Below are 18,950 nucleotides of genomic sequence, written 5' to 3' on the forward strand. Positions count from 1 at the left end.
ATACTTTATTGCTAAAAATGCTAACCACCATCTGAGCCTTCAGCTGGTGGAGGGTCTTGCCTTGATGTTGAGTGCTGTGGACTGATCAGGGTGGGAGTTGCTGAAGGGTGGGGTGGCTGTGGGCATTTTTAAAAGAATAAGACAGCAGTGAAGTTTGCTACATTGATTGACTGACTCTCCTCTCACAAACGACTCTATGTAGCAGCGATGCTGTTTGATAGCATTTTGTCCACAGTGGAGCTTCTTTCAAAAGCGGAGTCAATCTTCTCAAACCCTGCTGCTGCTTATCAACTAAGTTTATGTAATATTCTGAATCCTTTGTTGTCATTTCTACAGTCTTCACAGCATCTTCACCAGTAGATTCCATCTCAAGAAACCACTTTCCTTCCTTATCAGTAAGAAGCAACTCCTCATCTGTTCAAGTTTTATCATGAGATTGCAGCAATTCAGTCATATCTTCAGGTTCTACTTCTAGTTTTCTTGCTGTTTCTTCCACATCTGCAGTTATTTCCTCCACTGAAGTCTTGAACCCCTCAAAGTCATTCATGAGGATTGGAATCAGCTTCCAAACTCCTGCTAATGTTGATATTTTGACCTCTTTCCATGAATTACAAATGTTCTTAATGGCAGCTAGAATAGTGAATCCTTTCCAAAGTTTTTCAACCTACTTTGCCCAAGTCCATCAGAGGAATCACTATATATGGCAGCTGTAGCCTTATGAAATGTTTCTTACAAGGACTTGAAAGTCGAAATTATGTTTGATCCGCGGGCTGCATAATGGATTGTTAGCAGGCATGAAAACAACATTAATCTTGTTGTACATCTCCGTCAGAGCTCTTGGGTGACGTGGTGCATTGTCAGCGAGCAATCATATTTTAAGATGAATCTTTTTTTCTGAGCAGTAGGTCTCCACCGGGAGCTTAAAATATTCAGTAAACTGTTTTGTAAACAGTATGTAAACTGTATGCTGTCATACATGCTTTTTTGTTCCATTGATATATAGAGCACAGACAGAGTAGATTTAGCATAATTCTTAAGGGCCCTAGGATTTTCGGAATGGTGAATGAGCCCTGGCTTCAACTTAAAGTCACCAGCTGCCTAACCGGAGAGTCAGCCTATCCTTTGAAGTTTTGAGGCCAGCACTGACTTTCTCTAGCTATGAAGTCCTAGATGACATCTTTCAATAGAAGGCTGTTTCATCTACATTGAAAATCTGTGGTTTAATGTAGCCATCTTCCTTAATGTTCTTAGCTAGATCCTCTGGATAACTTGCTACAGCTTCTTTTCCAGCACTTACTGCTTCACCCTGCACTTTTATGTTATAGAGATGGCTCTTTCCTTAAACCTCATGAACCAACCTCTGCTGGCTTCAAACTTTCCTCTGCAGCTTCCTCACCTCTCTCAGCCTTCACAGAATTGAAGAGTTAGGGCCTCGCTCTCGATCGGGCTTTGGCTTAAGGGAATGTTGTGGCTGGTTTGATCTTCTATCCAGACTACTCAGACTTTCTTCCTATCAGCAATAAGGCTGTTTTGCTTTGTTATCATTTATGTGTTCTCTGGAGCAGCACTTTTAATTTCCTTCAAGAACTTTTCCTTTGCATTCATTTGCAACTTGGCTAATTGTTTAGTACTAGAGGCCTAGCTTTCAGCCTACCTTGTCTTTCAACATGCCTTCTTCACGAAGCTTGATCACTTTTTGCTCTTGATTTAAAGTGAGAGATGTGTGACTCTTCCTTTCACTTGAACACTTAGAGGCCATTGTATGGTTATTAATTGGCCTAATTTCAACATTGTGAATCTCAGGGAATAAAGAGACCTGAGGAAAGGGAGACAGGGGAACAGCCAGTCAGTGGAACAGTCAGAACACACGCAAATATTTATCGATTAAGTTCACCTTCTATGTGTGTGGTTCGTGGCACCCCAAAACAATTACAATAGTAACATCAAAGATCACTGATCTCAGATCACCATAACAAATATAGTAATAATGAAAAAGTTTGAAATTTTGAGAGAATCACCAAAATATGACAGAGACATGAAGCGAGCAAATGCTGTTGGGAAAATGGCACCAGTAGACTTCCTTGAAGCAGTGTTGCCACAAACCTTCAATTTGTTAAAAAAAAAAACAAAAACAAAAAAACCCCATCACAATATCTGCAAAGGGCAGTAAAGCAAAGCACGATAAAATGAGGTATGCCTGTATTTAGATGGTTCCTTGCAGACAGCATATAATTGGTTCTCACTTTTTTTTTTTTTTTTTTTTTTTTTTATGCGTTACGCGGGCCTCTCACTGTTGTGGCCTCTCCCGCCGCGGAGGACAGGCTCCGGACGCGCAGGCTCAGCGGCCATGGCTCACGGGCCCAGCCGCTCCGCGGCACGTGGGATCCTCCCAGACCGGGGCACGAACCCGTGTCCCCTGCATCGGCAGGCGGACTCTCAACCACTGCGCCACCAGGGAAGCCCGGTTCTCACTTTTTTAATCCAATCCTGTGGTTTCTTTTTATTAAGATTTAAACTATTCACATTTAATGATTTGTTCTTTGTTTTTCCTTTGTAAAATTTTCTTTTGTACCATTTATTGTCCTTTGTTTTTGTCCCATCATTCTTCCTGTTTCTTATCTCATTTTGGATTATTTATGATTCCATTTTATTTCTTTTTACTCTCTCTCCTCTCATTATTTATTTATTCATGTTTGTTTATTTTTGTGGTTCCTTTAGGGTTTACAGTATAATTCTTTATCACATCTACCTTCATATTTTTATTGCACCACCTCATGTATAATGTAAGCACCTTACAGTATGCCTGTATTCCCTCCCTCATCCTTTATGCTGTTATTCTTATGCTTTACTTCTACATATGATGTCAGCAGAATATATGTATAATTTTTTTTTACTTTAGCAAATCAACTATATTTTAAAGTTTTAAAAATGAGGGGAAAAAATGTCTTTTTATACTTGTATGTATTTTTACCAGTTTCGTCATTCTTCATTTCTTTGTACAGAACCAGAGTGCTAGCTATCTGCTATCATACTTCTGCCTGAAGAACTTTCTTAATGTTTCTTGTGATACAGGTTGGCTGGCAAAAAATTCTTTCAGTTTTTGTCTGGAAAAGTCTATTTCTCCTTCATTTTTTTCCATCCCTTGAATTATGAATTCCGGTGAAATATACATAACATAAAATTTACCATCTTAACCATTTTTACGTTTACAGTTCTGTGGTATTAAGTACATTCATACTGTTGTGCAGCCATTGCCACCATGCATGTTCACAAAACTCTTCACTGTGTAAAACTGAAGACTACACCTGTTAAACAGTAACTCCCTGTTCCCCTTTCCCCTCAGCCTCTAGCAGCCACTATTTTACTCTCTGTCTGTGTGAATTTGACCTCTCTGTATCTCATTTGAGTGGACTCATACAGTACTTGTCCTTTTGCGACAGGCTTATTTCACTTAGCATATTGCTCTCAAGGTTCATTCACAATGAGCATATGTTAGAATTTTCATCCATTTTAAGACTGAATGATATTCCATTTTATGTATATACCACATTCTATGTATTCATTTATCTGTCAATGGACAGTTGGTTGCTTCCATCTTTTGATTTTTATGAATATGCTTCTGTGAACATGGATATACAGATATCTCTTTGCATCTCTACTTTCAGATCTTGTGGTTGTATCCCCAGAAGTGTTACTGCTGAATCATATGGTAATTCTAACCCTAACTTTTTGAGGAACTCACATACTATTTTCTGTTGTGGCTGCATCATTTTACATTCTTATCATCAGTGCAAATCAGGGTCCCAGTTGCTCTGTATCCTCACTAACACTTGTTATTTCTGTGATTTTGATAGTAGTCATTCTAATGGGTGTGTCTCCTTCATTTTTGAAAGATACTTTTGTTGGGTATAGAATTTTGAGTAAATAGGTTTTTTTCCCCCAGTATTTTTACTTAAAGATACCATTCCATTATCTTCTGACTTGCAGAATATCTGCTGCCATTCTTAATCTCTGTTTCCCTGTATATAATGTTTTCTTTCTCTCTGGTTGCCTTCAAGATTTTCTCCAATAGCAGCTTGACTATTGTATGCCTAACATTTTTTGTTTTTTGTTTTTTCCCTGTTGCATTTATCCTGTCTGGGTTTCTCTCAGCTTCTTGGATTTGTGGTTTGTTGTCTTTCATTAATTTTGGAAAACTCCCAGATACAGTTATTTTTAACTATACCTTCTGCTTCATGTGTTTTCTCCTTGGAACTCTAATTATAAATGTTAGACATAATTGTAAAGCTTAGATGTAACCTCAGCTCCCTAATAAGCTCAAGAAAGTTATGATTTTGTAGTTTATGTTACTTTTCCTCCCACCCTATTTGGATGGGCACAACTTTCTCTTGTGGCTTTCTATATCCTAAGTGAAAGCAGAACTGAAAAATCAGTATAGGTACAGGCTTTCAAACCTGACAGATTTTAATAGTCCAAGGAACTAAATGGAAAGCTATTTTAGAGTGATCAATGTTCAAAAAGTTAACCCTGAAAGCTCCCCTTACAGGTTTCAAATCATACTTGCTAGTTATGATATAGAGGTTATTGTGGGAATAATTTTCCTGATTCCTTCCTCTCATGAGGCAGGAAACAGTACTATTTCATTGGAGGTATGGATTAGTGTAGTATCTTTGCATGGGCCAGGTTTGGTATGTCCTTTCAATTAGGGATTTTTTTGATGAGTCTTCAAAGGGCCCACATTAAAGGTTATAGTATATAACATTCTATAAGTATGTTCCACACTTTGTTTTGTAACAGTATGCAAAGGAGAATATTTGATATTCCCTCACAATGTATTTCTTACTCTCTTCTTAATAAATATTACCAATGGTCTTTCTGTATGTTTGAAAATGTCCACAAAAAAAAAAAACAAAAAAAACTTTTCTGTATGTTTTAAATTTTATTTTAAAATAAAGGAACTTGAAAAAAATCTCCTTTGCACATATTAGATTTGAGATGCCTATCAGACAAGTAAGTAGAAAATGTCATGTGAGAAAGAGGATGTATGAGTCTGAAGCTCCAGATACACCAGGATTCAAGATAGAATTTGGAGGAATCATTATCATATAAATGGTATCAAACTGAAAGTTCTCACCTGGGGAGATGTCAACATTGAGAGAAAGGGACTGAAAGTAAGTAAGCAGAGAGTGGAATATAACCAGGAGAGTCTGTGACACAGAAGTCAGAAACAGAACATGTTTCAAGATGAAGAAAGTGGTCAAATGTAGTAGTATGATGAGGGCAGGGAATTTTAAGTGAGGACTATGGACTTGGGCAGTAGATTTGGAAACCATCAGCTGGTAAATGGTTTGGGAAGTCTTCACTGTGGACACCTATGGATAGTAGGTAAAGTGAGAAGGAGGCAGAGGGAGGCATGAGAGGTAAGCACAGTGTGTTCATAAAATATTCTGTCTGCATATTTGAATTTATGCAGACCAAATTTTCTGTATGTGGGTATCATTAAGTCTCTAAGCACTGGAAATCCGTTTGTTTTTCTGCTCCCAAAGGAGTTTTAAACAAACAAAAATGTTTGTGTTTCTGGAAATCTGAATTGTAAGAGCTGTGTATTAGAAGAGCAGCTGACAGTTACCATGACAGTTTGACAGTATTTAGGTTTATGGTAATACATCTAATCCCTTTCTGAAATCTTAGCATGCCTTTGGAATGAGATATCATTCATGTAAAATTCCACCGTAGTAGAGTAACAGGATTTGTGTATCCTACCACATACCATCAACTGACTAGATACCATCTTAAAGTCTTTTTATAGAAGCCGTTGCAATAAAGAATCAAATGTAGTTTACATTTTCAACACTTTCATACGCACTGGGAAAAGCAGAGGTATAAACCAAATACTTTCATTAAGATCAGCTCTTTGGGAAGGGAGGGGACCCCAGCTTTATCTTAAAACATTATACTGGAAGGAAATTGATTTAAATGGATTCACCATAAAACTAGACAGAGAACCTCATTTTATTCATTGCATTAAGACCCACGCCAGCATTGCTTCATCTTTGGCATTTGCTATATCCTGTTTTGTTAAGTTAAAAAGCAGCTCTTATTTAATGCAGTGATCTTAAATTTTTTCATTGTACACTTTGTTAGTAAAAAGAAATTTCTGAACATCCCCGCTCTGAACGCTATTTAAAATTTGTTTCTTTAAAGTGACTACAGCTACCACTGTTCTAATATAATCCATGTATTATAAAGAATACACAGAATACGGACGTTTGAAAAGGATATGGAAAAAAAATGAATCATCTTGTAAACTTCCTGACTATATATGCCATGGACAGACCATTTGTCTTTTTCAAGACATGGGACTTGGATCTTTTCTCTCTGATTATGGTTGTCATGTGTCTTTTAAGTTCTTGTGTATGCTATCTGAGCAGTTTAAATCAGGATCAGGAGAAAACTTTTATATTCATGGTTAATATTAATCCAGGACCTCATATAATGCAAGTTTTTCTACTCAGAGGAACCATGACTAAGCGAACAAAACCTGTAATATTTTTTATCATTGTTTGTCAGTGCAGTCCATAATTTAAAAGTTTGAAATCATAATGGTTAATTTAAAAGTTTTATTATGAACATTAATTTTAATACACTTGTTTTTCTTTCAGATGACATCAAAGTATCAGTAAACGATTTTATCATCAAGGCAGCAGCTGTTACCCTTAAAGTAAGTAGCAAACCCCAAATAATTTTGGCTTCCAAAGTAGTCTCACATCTTGGGATTTTATATAATAAATAGAACTCTTATTTTTAAGTGACAAAAATTTTACAATTTTAATGCTAAAAATATTCTGTTATTTAATCTCACTCAGTTTTGCAGATGGAGAAACTTATAATCACAAAGGCTTACGACTAATTACAGCAGAATAAAGACCATTTATTCCACAAATACTAATTGATCCCCTAGCATGTGCTAAATACTAGAGATATAGTAGTGAGCAAAAGCCTACATATTTTCTGCTCTCATGGGGCTTATATTCTAGTTGGGAGAGGCAAACAAATATATATGTCAGATAGTGAAAGTGCTGAGGAGAAAAAGAAAGCAGGTTAAGGAAACAGAAGAACTAGAGGTGTTATTTTCAAAAGTTAGCCAAGGAAGGCTTCTCTGGCAGGATGATAACTGAGACAAAGCCCGTGGAAAGAGAGGGAGAAAACCATGTAGAGATGTGGTAGAAGATGCTCCAGGCAGAGGGAAAAGCAAACACAGAGGCTGTGAGGAGTGGATCGTGTCACCCAGAGACATGGTGCTGGGGATGAAGTGTGCCTGGAGTGGATTAGTGAGAGTAGGAGGGTAAGAGATGAGATTAAACATAAAAGAAGAGGGAGAGGGGCTAAGGGGGTCCCAAAGTACACAAGGCCTTGGTGACCATGGGAAGGAGGAGGAATTTTATTACAAATGAGAAGGAAGTCTTTGGAGGGTTTTGAGCGAAGGATTAACATGACTGACTTAAAACTTTAAAAAGAAAAAGGAGAGCCTGCTGTGGCGGTTGTGTGGAACACAGCTTGCGGAGAGGCAAGGGTGGAAGTGGTTACGTTTCAAAGGCAGAACCACCAGGGTTTGCTGGTGGATTGGATGTGGAATGTGAGAGAAAGAAGGACAAGGGTTTTGGTCCAAGCAGTGGGAGGAATGGAATTTCCCATGTGCTAAGACTGGGAGAGGAGCAGGTTTGAGGCAGGGAATTTAGACTTCAGTTTTGGACAAATTAAGTTCAGGAAACCTCATAGTGTCCCAGTGGGGTGGCAAGAAGCAGGTGAACGTCAGATCCTGCAGTTCAGCGAGGTGTCCGACTGGAGATGTAAATCCAAAGCCCAGGCTTTCTGAATCCCTGCTCAGCACCATTTGCTGTCATGCATTCTTTCTGTAACTACGCTATTTTCTGCATCACTGCTTACTAAGTGCTGTATTTAAAGTATTTTTATAAGGAGTTCATTTGTAGTTCTTGGAGAGTACAACTATAGAGAATTTTAAAGGCATGCCTTTTCAGTCGTTTGGTATCTCAGTGTTCGTATGCTTTTTCTCTTTTGACCAAATAATATTTTGATTTATATTAACGATCTTCTAATTATGAATCATTCTTGCCTTCTTCAAATGAGTCTCTAGTGGTCCATTAACTATTTAAGATTTCATTTTATAATTTTGTATCAGAAACCATAAGTAATTGTAATTTAAATTGTGTGCTCGCTTTTTCAGACTTTTCTTTTTTCTAAATCATTTGCTTCATAAAATGAATTTGGTTGTGTTTTTCCCTTTCCTTTCTCTGTGCTTGTTTCAGTATTACAAAGATTTGTATTTCTTGAAGTTTTATAGAATCACCAGTAAAAATATTGGAGCCTAGTTCTATTTTGAGGAAGGGGCCTTGGCAGCTTTCCCATTTTTTTCCCCTATAATTATCAAGCTGTTTGGTTTTCAGCTTTTTCTTGAATCAATTTTAGAAATTTACATATTCCCAGGAAATCATTCATCTCACCTGGATTTCCAAACTTATTAGCCTAGAGTTATTTGAATTTGTTTCTTATGATTATTTTAATGCCCTCAATGCCTGGGTTTATTCTGAACTTTGTCTCACTTGCATATTTGCTTTATCACTCCTTTTATATTGTTTCATTATGTGTTCCCTCCTTCTTTTCCCTAAGTTTATTTTGGTTAGAAATACCTTGTTAGAAAACTTGAATGTGTAATTCATTATAATTATTTTTTATTAATAAGAAAGTTTAAGATGAATTTTCCTTTGAATACAACTTAGGCTTTATCCTAGAGGTTTTCGTTACATAACTTTCTAATTAAATTTATTTGCCAGACGTTCTTCATTTGTGAGGGTTTGTTTGTTTTGTTTTGTTTTCTTCTTTTACTTCATTGTCCATGAAGAATTTTAAATCTTCTGGGAGATTGGGACTTTATTATTTTGACACAGTGGCATTGTTGAATGAAAGAGTTGAGCCTTGAAAGAAGAAGTGAAAATTGCAGTTGAACAGTGGTGAAATAGAAATGAGTGTAGCATAAGAATGAGAAGCCTGAGTAAAGTGGAAATTCATCTTAGGGGAGTGGTCAGGAGTGAAATTAGATTGGATGGAATCAAATTGTGGATTGCCATGCTTAAATGACATGCTGGGAGGCTTGGGTCTTACTCTGCAGAAAGCAATGAATTTTTGAGAAGAGAAATTAGTTTTTTTTTTTTTTTTTTGAGAAATTAGTTTTTGATATCTGTTTTTCAGCATCATTTTCTCCAGTGATGTCTGGCAACATTATCAATACACACTGTTTCCAGGCATTTAGTCATCTCCTGGTTTTTTTCATCCTCAGTGTAGTTGTATGTATATTAAATATATACATGCTCATATATAGTATATAGCATATGTTTATGAAGCCTAGGAAATCTCTCTTAAATAGGGAAGTCATTTATTAAGAGCCTGCTAATATTTCCTGGGGCTGCACTAGAAAGTCAGGCTTCCTCATGCCATAGAAGTAATGTGGTTGGATGTCACTACCCCTCTGCCCTCCCCTCTTCTCCTCAAGATCATGTCGGTCATCATATGAGACAGGAAGGTTAACAAACGTTAAATACTTCCTAGCAATTAGGTTTAACAAAGGAAGCCCTTTTCTTAACCATGATATAAAGAGATCAAAACATGCGTACATCATCAGAATTTCCTCAGGCTTGCTTCAAAACGGATGGTATGTTTAATTATTCTTCCCAAACATAAAAGATATTTAATATAGAGGTCCAAACCACTTTTTTCAAATCGAAGTTTTATTTATTTCCTTCAGTCTAGCTATATTCCCTTTCAAAACTACATAATAATGTTAGTTATTTTTCCATAACAACCTTGGAACCTTGGTCTAAAGCTACTTCTTTAGCAACATTTTTCTCTACTTCTGCTTTCTAGCAAATGCCGAGTGTTAATGTAAGCTGGGATGGAGAGAGCCCAAAGCAACTGCCCTTTATTGACATTTCAGTGGCTGTGGCCACAGATAAAGGGTTAATTACACCAGTCATCAAAGATGTTGCTGCTAAGGGTCTGCCAGAGATTGCTGACTCTGTGAAGGTAGGTTAGCATATACTCTGCCACGCTGTGAGATAGGTGTGTGTGCATGCACGTAATGTATATTTTTGGTATTTCCAGGTGCTTATCAATTACGTATGTAGACTTTTAAGCTTTTATCCAGGTACAACCCATTTTAAGAACATTTAACATTTAAAAATTCAGAAATAACATGCGTACAGGTTAAGGCCAGCTGTGTTCAAGTTGGCTGCTTTGTTTCCCAGAGTCTATAATGCAACTCTAAAGATGGCATTTTAGATAAATTTTAAGATTAAAGCTGGAACTATATCTCTATCAAAGTGGTAATGGACAGACCTCACTTTTCACAGCATTTTATTCTTAAAAGTTTATTCATTTCCTCTCTACAATCGAGACCACTAGAAGTACTTGGTATTCCAGAAGCGAAAACGCTTTCTTTTTCCTGGGGTCCAATATGGAAGAGTCAGCTCTCACCAAAAACATCACGTTGAATAGGCGGAACGCAGGCAGTAGGCCAGCTTCAACAGTTTTAAGAGGCAGAGGCAAAGTTTAGCTCCTTAGTACCCAGTACATTTGTTGAATAAATTAGTAAGGCATGTGATATATTTTAGAAGTATTTGCTAGTCAGCTTGTATTATGTCTTGTCAACTGGATGGTTCAGGAAACATGAGCTTTGATTTTTACGTTCACACTCCCAGGAAATACCAGTGAGAATTAGTTACTTTCAAAACCAATGATCCTCATCAGAATCTATTCTTATTCCACACTCTTAGGAATTCGTTGACAGGAATATCCTGCTGATGTTTTGGGTCTATAGAGATTTTCTTAAAGTGTATTTATTACGTGTGCTTATCATCTATTTTTTTTTTGATGAATATGTTTTTTATTTGTTGTAGCCTGGTAACTCATCAGGATGTGTTATGATCATCTGCATTTAGAGAAATGCCTTTTAAAGTTCATGTGATATGTGCTTGTTCAGATCATGTGAAGTTGTTATATTGCTTAAAGCAGGAGAAATGCATTTGTAGATTGTCCTCTCTACTTCTGATATTCCAAGGACTATACAAGTCTAAATTCATCTCTTATTTTTTTCATTCTGGATCTAAATAGTTTTGTAAGTAACTATATCCAAATAATATAAATCTGTAATTGATTCATTTGGCAGTAAGTCACAGTGATATGTTGAGATCGTTTTTTTGATTTTTAAAGAATGTTTTATTTTTCAAAAATTAAATCATCTATGGTTCAAAATTAAGCAGTTTTCAGTGGGGATTGTACTTGTACCTTTTGTTAGCTATACAGTATAGAATATTAAGTAAACCCCAGATTTATATCATCTACCCAATGACAGTAGCTTATCTCTATTGTCCCCCTCATAAAGTAATTCTTCATTAATTTTTCGTATGTAAAGACTCAGTCTCTGTCCCCTTGCTTTTGAAGCATTGAAAAATAAAAATTAAGATGTGTGGTTAATTGCAAGTAGAGGGAAATTCAACTACTTTTCCTCATATAGCTCTCAGAGTGTTGTCTGTCTTTCCCTCTAAGTTTTTAGACATCAGTTTTGTCAAGGGTGTAATGAAATTACTACATTTTTACATTCCTTGTAGCAGGGTAGACTAGCTCACAGGAAATGTTTTAGCTATAGGATCAAGAACCAAAAAAAAAGTTCATTTTCTAGGGCTTTGTAATTCCATTTCTGAGAATTTATATGAAGGAATTCAAAAGAAACGAACCAAATTACAACACTAGGAAAATGACTAAATTGTGGCAGGTGCAGTATTTAGAATGTTAAACAGGCATTTAAAAATCAGTTGCAAAGACTAACAATACAGAAGATGCATATAATACTGAAAAGTGACTATAAAATTCTGTTTTTTTTAACAACTGTTTGAAGTTATATATATGTTATGGGTGAAAAAGAAGCAAACACTGAAATGAAAATCGATGCGTTGGTTGTGAGATTGTTGCCGTTGAATAATTTATTTAAAAGCTACTAGAGTAACAAGAAAGGCTCTTCTAATACTTTGTCTTACAAGAAAAAATTTTATAGGCAAAATGGAAAATTTCACTGTATATATAAAAACCACTGAAACATTCTGCATAGTGTACAAGGTAATTCCAATATTTGAAGAATTTTTAAAGGGAAATGATTTTTCTAGAGTTCTGATTCACATGTGTATAGCTTCTTGGATTATCTGTGCTCTAACTTACTCATTTTTTTAAGTGTGTTAGAGAACATTATATATATATAATTTTAAAAACATATATATATATATACACACATACGTATGTATATATAGTCTCTTATAAAGTCAGGTCAAGGCATATCAAGGATGAAAGTGTACCCTATAAACATATCTTTAAGTGACAAAATCAGCCATATAATGTAGTGTTGGTTGTCATGCTCTGTTTGTATTTTTCTCAGGCTCTATCAAAGAAAGCTAGAGATGGAAAATTGTTACCTGAAGAATACCAAGGAGGATCTTTTAGGTAAAATTTAAACTTAATTATTTGTAGCATCAGACATAAGACTTATGAAGTCCTTGTTAACCTGTTTTCATTTATTTTCTGAAGCATTTCTTTAAAAATTTAAGCTAAATATCATACTTTATTTAGACAAGAGAATATGTGAAAATGTTCTTCAGACAGTTAGTCTTTGATATGAATCAAAGCTAGTAGGAAGCCATTAGGGTTAGCTAGTTAACCCATTTAGATGTTCATAGAATGACACTCAGGGTCTGACATACAATAGATTTATAAACGTCAACTATTTTTTTTCTACTTGTGATTTATTTTAAGGTCCTTTGGGGTAAAATATTAACACATAGACTCTTGAGTTATTATCAGCTCTATTTTTGTTTATAACTTACAGTACAGTACACAGAGTGTAGCTGCAATGTTTTATAAAGTGAAGAAAGCTGTGTAACCAACCAAAGCAAGATAATAAACATTATCTGCATCCCATAAGCCTCCCTTTACCCTTCCTAATTCTCACCCCCTTGAGGGTAACCATGATTCTGAAAATTATCACCGAAGTTCTTGTTTTGCCAACTTTGATCTTTACATAAATACATATTTTTCAGTGTCTGACTTCTTTCGCTCAACATTAATGTCTGTGAGGTGAACCATGCATGTTGCTGTGTGAAGCAGTCATTTATTTGTTACTGCATTATAGTATTCTGTAGTATGCTGTATATATGCTAGTGTCCATTTCACTGTTGGGCATTTGTGTTGTTTACAGTTTGGTGCTCGTGAACATTTTTGTTAGTGTCTTATGGTGACTATATGTACGTATTTTTGTTGTATAGACCTGAAAGTAGAATTGCTGGGTTTATAGCTTTGGTAGATCCTACCAGATAGTTTTCCAAAATGGTTCTACCATTTTTTTCTTCCATCAACAGTGTATGAAGAATTCCCGTTGCTTCATATTCTTGTTAACTCTTAATAGTATTAGGTTTTAAATTTTAATGAATCTTGGTGTGTGTAGTGGTACTCTTTGTGGTCAGAGAAATGCAAATTAATGACGTTGAATACTGTTTTCATTTATCTGTCAGCCATTTGGGTATCTGGTAACTCATCGGATAAAATACCTGTTGAAGTCTTGTGTCTATTTTTAAAAATGCTTTATAGTAGTTCCTTTTTCCTGATACACAGACTTTTATAGGATATATATTATTTGAAATACCTTTCCCACTTTGTACCTTGCCTTTGAAACTTTCTTGATGGTGTTTTTTAATGAACAGAAGTTCTGAATTTTAATAAAATCCTATTTATCAGTATTTTTCTTTATAGTTAGTACTCTTTGTTTTCTGCTAGGAATTATTGTCTATCCCAGAGTCATGAAGTTATTCTTCTGTGTTATCTTCAGAAGCTTTGTAACTTCTCACATGTAGGTTGCAATTCATCTGAAATTAGATTTTTGTCTTTGATATGGAAGTAAAGGTCATGATTCTCTTTTTTTCCCCTTTGTGGATAATTAATGGACTAAGCCTCAATTATTGAAAAGATTACTACTTCTCTGTAGCATTGAGAAGGTAACCAAGTGTGTTTGGTCCTTTTCTGTATTCTCTCTCCTTTTCAATTGACCTGTTTGTCCTTCCCTTGCTTAAAACCAGCAAACTATAACTTTTGATATATGATAATGAAAGTCTTCCAAATTTGTTCACCATCAAGATTGTCTTTCCTGGCTTTGTACTTCCAAATAAATTTTAGAATCAACTTGTCATTTTTCATACACACACACACACACACACACACACACACTAATCTTGCTCAGATTTTTATTGGGATTGCATTGAATTGTTTGATCAATTTAAGTTTAAGGAGAATTGACATCCTTATAGCGTTGAGTCTTCAGTGAATGAGCATGGTATAAACCATTGTTTACTTGTTCTTTGATTTCTTTCAGTTGTGTTTTATAATTTTTTATTTAGAGGTCTTATATATGTTTCATTAGATTTAGTCCTAGATATTTTGTATACTATTGTAAATGGTATTATTTTCTAATGAAAGCAACTTGCATATAGATATAAATTTTTATATTGACTTATTATCTAGTGACTACGCTAAATCCATTTATTAATCTTACTAGTTTATCTATAGAGGCTTAGATTTTCTTTGTACACAATCAGTTCATCTGTGAATAATAAAGTTTTATTTCTTTTTTCTAGTCTTCATACCTTCTATTTCTTTTCCTTGCCATATTCCTCTGCCTAGGACTTCGAGTTCAATGCTGAATAAATGTTTACATTAGATACAATATTTGTGTGTTGATACTTGTTTTTTTGATCCTACTGTAAATGGTATTCTTTCTTTGGTCTTTGAGTAACTTGGAATGAGGTTCTGTGGCACAGTTTTTTAATAAAGTAAAAATATATGACTCAGGGAAAGGGTTCTTTGATTAAGGACATGCCATCTTCAGAGCTTTTTGTTTTCCCCTAGTATTTCCAATTTGGGGATGTTTGGCATCGATGAATTTACTGCAGTGATCAACCCTCCTCAGGCCTGCATTTTGGCTGTTGGGAGATTCCGACCTGTTCTGAAGCTCACTCAGGATGAAGAGGGTAATGCCAAACTGCAGCAACACCAGCTCATAACGGTCACAATGTCCAGTGACAGCCGAGTGGTAGATGATGAACTGGCTACCAGGTTTCTGGAAAGTTTTAAAGCAAACCTGGAGAATCCTATCCGACTTGCCTAATCCTCAAAGATGAGAAGTTGGTCTTTGGCTTAGTTAATTGTATCATTGTTACTGAGAAACATACACTATAGGAAAACAATTAGGTATTTAAGTGTAAAGTGAATGAAATGTTTATTTAGGGTGAAAGAGTTTGACCTGAGTTGTCTTCATTTTCAGTTTGGGTTCAGAGTTATATAAATAAATAACAAGCTGTAACTAATGGAAGGAAGAGAACATTTGGTTAGTCAGATGCATTTTTAATTTAACCACTGGTGCTGTACAAAAGGGATGTTCAGCTAGATGTAAATTAAATTAGATATTTGGCTCATTGGAGCATTTTAGAATATTTGAGGATGTATGATAAGTTGTAAAAGCAAAAAATTTTAGAACTCTACCTTAATTGTGTTGAAATTAGAAGTGGTCTTCAAAGAGATGCCCATTAATGTAGCAGTGGGACGTCACTTTTATAAGCACTGCTCTAGATATACTTGAACAATTTAGTATGTACAGAAGTTTATTCTGGATACTAGCAGATAAATAAGAATCACTCTGTATTAGGGGTTGTGGCAACATTATTGAATTTTTTATGTATATAAAGCCATATGTTTTAGAGTGGTTTCTATCAGTCTCATTTTACACTTCTATGACACTGTGAACTAAAGAAGAAGAATTAAAAAGAATCAAAGGTGAAGAAAGAGACCAAAATATTTTGTTTGCTTTGATAATGAACTACAGTGAAAATATCTAAACCTTCGGAAATAAACTGCTCACCTTCATACTGAGTTGGGATATATTAAAGTAAGTTATGCTATTTCCTACCTAACATTTTAATTAGTGTTGATTTAAACACATGTTGTTACTTAGTGCATTTTAATCAAGTTTATACTGTGCAATAAAATATGAGAAGATATAAAAATTTCTGTTGTATCTTACATGTCATGACAGAAGTTTAGTACCTGGACGCATATTAGTAATTTCCCTGGAATAGCTTCAAAGGGATTGTACAGGAGGAGAGAAGGCATTTGAAATCGCAGTTAACCCTTGTGAGGGTGAGGGGAGCTGATCCCAAGCAGTTGAAAATCTGCGTTTAGGTGTACAGTTGGTTCTCATATCCATGGTTCTGCATCTGGGGATTCAGTCAACCGGGGATCAGGTAGTACTATACTAGGTATTTACTGGAAAAACTCCACGTGTAAGTGGACATGCACAGTCCAAACTCGCTGTTCAAGGGTCAGCTGTAATATGACGTTAGGAAGAAATGGATGTGAAATGTAAAACTTCAGAAAGAATAGAAGGCCTGTGAAGCAGGTGAGAACTATCCTTTTTATTCCATTGATAATATGAAAATTTGACTAATTGTTGTAAAGGTTAGAAGAGCTTATTTCTCTCTTTTGACAACTCTGCTATGACTGACAAGCTAACTGTAACTGGAATTGGATGGTGATTTAATTAACTAGTCACAGAGCCGTGTTACTCTCTGCTGATGAGAATCACCAGAAGAAAGCCTATGTGGTACAAGTTGTATGCTATGACATGATGAACTACTTACGCTCTAACAAAAGAGCTTTCTGAAATAATTAGAGCCCCAGTATATCAATTGCTAAGAAGTTGCTTAATCCAATTAGTTTTGACAAGCTATTCTTTAAAAATAGTCTTCAAAACTTTTGTCATATTACTGAAAATTGTAACCAAATGCTGTTTTCAAAATAACTTTCATGAGTTACATTATTTTCAATCAGTTTTAACTGAAATTATTAGTTTTCTTTTCTAATTTTTAAATCTGAGGAATAGAACGTGAGACAGCTGTAAATCACCCTTGGCTTGGAGTTCTGTTTTTCCAATGGACTGACACGCTTAAACTGTAGTGCATCTGTTTCCCTGTAGGTGAAATGGGTGGTGATACCCGCCCCTGCCTGCCTTACAGAGCTGACATGGACTGCACAGGAGAAATGCTCTGTAAATTCAAGACATTTTAATTCTTCATGGACATCACAGCCAGGCTTTTCATATAATCAGTTGCTTCTCATGGTTTGACTTTTCATGGTTTGACTTCTCAGCTGTTGGTACAAATGCCCGTTCATTCTGACCAAAAAATATTTTCTGTAATATTTCTATACTGCTTAGGTTTATGTAAGAAAATCGTCATTTCTAAAAATAGTTCTGTTGCAGCGTGAGGTCAGAGAATAACACTGATTTGAGAAAGGGGTATGGTGTCTTGACTGGGATCCTTAAACAGAGGATGAACTGTGTGCTGTATGAGCAGGCTGTCTTCCACGTTAGAAATTTATACTTACTTGTAGCACTGATAGGGATCACACTGACAGCATATGAAAATGAAATTTTATACCTTTTTTTTTTTTCTTATTTAAACAAGGAAAATGACCAAAATGTTGGGAGGACTTCTAAGGAAAAGGCAACACACATTCTAGTTAACGCTTGGGCATGAAAATATCAATGAATATTAGAATTTATAAGTCAGAATGGCCCTGCTTCTCCCTGATTGCGACTTCGAGTTAACGTCCTCAGGCACAGTTTGTTCACTGTCTATTTTGTGGCAGATTAAAATCTTCAGTATACTGCTGGCCAGACTCCTTTGTTTGAAACATTACTAAGAAATTGATACATACTGGTATAAGTGTTTTATATACATGTCAGGTGGAACTTCTAATTTTCAGATTTTTTTTTTTCCTTCCTGCATTTTAGACTTAATTTCACACTAAATTGTACAGGCCAGATATTTGGGCATTATGCTAAAAGTAAAACTAGTTTCCTAACCTTTTATTGAAAGGTAGGTGGTGCTGTGAGTTAATATATTGTAGTTAGAGTGTGGGAGAAAAATAAAACTGACAATTCTCAGTTTTCAAGGAAAATTTGTCCTTATTACTCATTGCATCATGGTGGACTTTTTCTCAGGTGAAGTGAGGAAATGAAAGAACCAAGCGTATTGCTGGTAAGAATTAACCATTATTTTAAATGGTGACGTTATTAATGGGAAACTTTTGTTGACTTTTGAAAAAGGAAGTAACAAGGCAGAATTACTTTCAGGTTAATCTGGCCACAGTATGCAAGGTAGGTCAAAATGGAGAGGACGGCCATCAGCAGGACCAGCTGGAAGCTTTTGCTGTAATGAAAGTGTCCATTGGTTAGATTCTGTACCAGGTCAGGGGCTTTAAAGAAGGGAGAAGCTTAAGAATATTCGACATAACTTGCGATGAACTTGTTCATTTGCTGTGTATGTTATGAATATGTGGGGTGGGTGTGTGCTATCAGGATAATGCAGCAACAATGATGCAGTTTCCCAGTCCAAAACACCACCCTCCATGGCCCCCATCACCAGTGTACAAAAGGTTAAGATTCTGATAAGTTATGTACAGCAAGTGGTATATTTCAGGAAACATTTAAACTTTTTGTAAATGGGAAACACAGCAGTTTTCTAATAAAATCATTTGAAATAGTTTTGTGGATTTTTAAAATTTATTTTCTAGTGTCTGTTGATTTCAAGAGATGGGACCCGGGAGGACTGAAGGAAGGTGTGGTTTGTCTAGACTTGTATTATTGAAGACACCATTGAATTGAAATTGTAGGGTACAAAGATGTATTTTGAAAAACCATTTGCCTCTGTTAGTGGCAGTCTTTTATTTCTTTGACCATACAAAGTTTACTTTCACATTTACTTACTTATATTTTTTGCAACAAA

At 35.6% G+C, this 18,950-nt stretch overlaps 1 protein-coding gene across 2 annotated transcripts in view; it reads left to right on the forward strand.

Moving 5' to 3' along the window:
- The window catches only part of PDHX (pyruvate dehydrogenase complex component X), a 79,666-nt gene extending 60,958 nt beyond the window's left edge, over positions 1–18,708 (forward strand). The window contains exons 8-12 of one of the 2 annotated variants that reach the window (XR_004351164.1): positions 6,663–6,721; positions 9,940–10,098; positions 12,500–12,564; positions 15,016–16,051; positions 17,138–18,708. Coding sequence is in view for 1 of the 2 variants with exons in the window: in XM_032641008.1 (XP_032496899.1) it covers positions 6,663–6,721; positions 9,940–10,098; positions 12,500–12,564; positions 15,016–15,274 (542 nt within the window). In the remaining variant the exon portion in view is untranslated. Of the gene's footprint in view, positions 1–6,662; positions 6,722–9,939; positions 10,099–12,499; positions 12,565–15,015 lie in introns of both variants that reach the window. The other variant, XM_032641008.1, reaches the window with a different exon arrangement.
- Positions 18,709–18,950: the final 242 nt, after the last annotated feature.

This window comes from Phocoena sinus, chromosome 8 (assembly GCF_008692025.1).
Source record: "Phocoena sinus isolate mPhoSin1 chromosome 8, mPhoSin1.pri, whole genome shotgun sequence".
NCBI lineage: Eukaryota > Metazoa > Chordata > Mammalia > Artiodactyla > Phocoenidae > Phocoena > Phocoena sinus.